The sequence below is a fragment of the Seriola dumerili genome, unplaced genomic scaffold (assembly GCF_002260705.1).
Source record: "Seriola dumerili isolate Sdu_G_001 unplaced genomic scaffold, Sdu_1.0 BDQW01006149.1, whole genome shotgun sequence".
Classification (NCBI taxonomy): domain Eukaryota; kingdom Metazoa; phylum Chordata; class Actinopteri; order Carangiformes; family Carangidae; genus Seriola; species Seriola dumerili.
Genome location: NW_019180404.1, coordinates 1 through 1,650, shown reverse-complemented (window position 1 = coordinate 1,650; position 1,650 = coordinate 1). Strand labels below are relative to the sequence as shown.

At 45.5% G+C, this 1,650-nt stretch overlaps 1 protein-coding gene across 1 annotated transcript in view; it reads left to right on the top strand.

The window, feature by feature from the left end:
• LOC111239913 (NACHT, LRR and PYD domains-containing protein 5-like) overlaps positions 1-1,446 on the top strand; it is a gene marked incomplete at its 3' end in the record, with an annotated part of 13,087 nt that extends 11,641 nt beyond the window's left edge. Inside the window, exon 10 of the mRNA XM_022769856.1 lies at positions 1,396-1,446. Within this exon, the coding sequence (XP_022625577.1) occupies positions 1,396-1,446 (51 nt within the window). The remainder of the gene's footprint in view (positions 1-1,395) is intronic.
• Positions 1,447-1,650: the final 204 nt, after the last annotated feature.

The following is a 1,650-nucleotide window of genomic DNA, read 5'->3' as shown; positions in this document are numbered from 1 at the left end:
GGTCACAGAGGAAGGCTGTGCTTCTCTGGCCTCAGCTCTGAGCTCCAACCCCTCCCACCTGAGAGAGCTGGACCTGAGCTACAATCATCCAGGAGACTCAGGACTGAAGCTTCTGTCTGCTGGACTGGAGGATCCAGACTGGAGACTGGAGACTCTCAGGTATGTAGAGGCCTGCTGCAGACACACACACTGTCTGATAGAGGAGGGACTTTATGCAGGTGCAGACTTTACTATTAGACAAGGTGATGAAGTATCTTCTTCATGTCTCCTCCCTGCTCTGTATCATTAAAGATGAAGACTCCACTTCCTGTTTCTCTGTGGTCAATGTACATCCATACACACAAGCCTCCATCTGAACACAGTAATCAAACAGTCTGTGTATGAGCCATGTAATGTCCATGTGTGCATGCTGACAGAGAACGTGCTGGTCTGACCCCCCTCCTCCTTTCAGGGCGGAGCCTGGTGGAGTCCAATGGTTGAGACCAGGTCTGAGGAAGTGTAAGTGTGTTTTTAATGTGACTGATGAAAACAAAGCAGCACATTCAACCATCTTCAAACTGTCACATCACTGATGTCAGGAGTCATCATCAAACTGTCAATAACTGATCAGATGATCAATAACTGCAGCTGTGTCTTGTTCTCTCCATCAGATTTCTGTGAACTCACAATCGACACAAACACAGTGAACAGACAGATCAAACTGTCTGACAACAACAGGAAGGTGACACATGTGAAGGAGGATCATTCATATCCTGATCATCCAGACAGATTTGACCTCCGACCTCAGCTGCTGTGTTCAACTGGTCTGACTGGTCGCTGTTACTGGGAGGTTGAGTGGAGCGGACATGTTGAGATATCAGTGAGTTATAGAGGAATAAGAAGGAGAGGAAATAGGAAAGACTCTGTGTTTGGATGGAACAATCAGTCCTGGAATCTGAACTGCTCTGATACTCTTGGTTACTCTGTCTGTCACAATGACAGAGAAACATATATCTCCTCCTCCTCCTCCTCCTCCTCCTCTTCGTCCTCTTCCTCCCCCTCCTCTGTCTCTGACAGAGTAGCAGTATATGTGGATTGTCCTGCTGGCTCTCTGTCCTTCTACAGAGTCTCCTCTAACAAACTGATCCACCTCCACACCTTCAACACCACCTTCACTGAACCTCTGTATCCTGGGTTAGGGTTCTGGCCCTTGTGCTTGCCTGGTTCCTCATTGTCTCTGTGTTGAATGTAGTAGAGAGAGAAACGTTCTAATTGTTGAACAGATAGTTCAGTCTCTACAAGTCCGTCCGAAAATTATCTTTGTAACGATACACTGAACATAACGAATCACTAAGTTTCATTTATTTAGTACTTCCTGTCTTATTGTGAAATCACTAACATGTCCTGTCATTTCAGTCCAATCATCCTCACCTGGTCCCCACTTACTACCTGCCCCTGCTCTTCCCTGTCAGTAGACCCTGTATATGTACTACAGTTTCCTTTTTTCCTGTGTCAGATTGTCATTGTCATTGTTGTGCGTGCTTTTCTCATGGTTTTCCTCGTGTGATTGATCATGTGATTGCCTAAGTCTGTCTTTTGTAGACTGGTAACAAATTTGTTATTATCCATAAGGTTTGCTGTTGGAATGTGTCAAAACTATAACAGCGTACT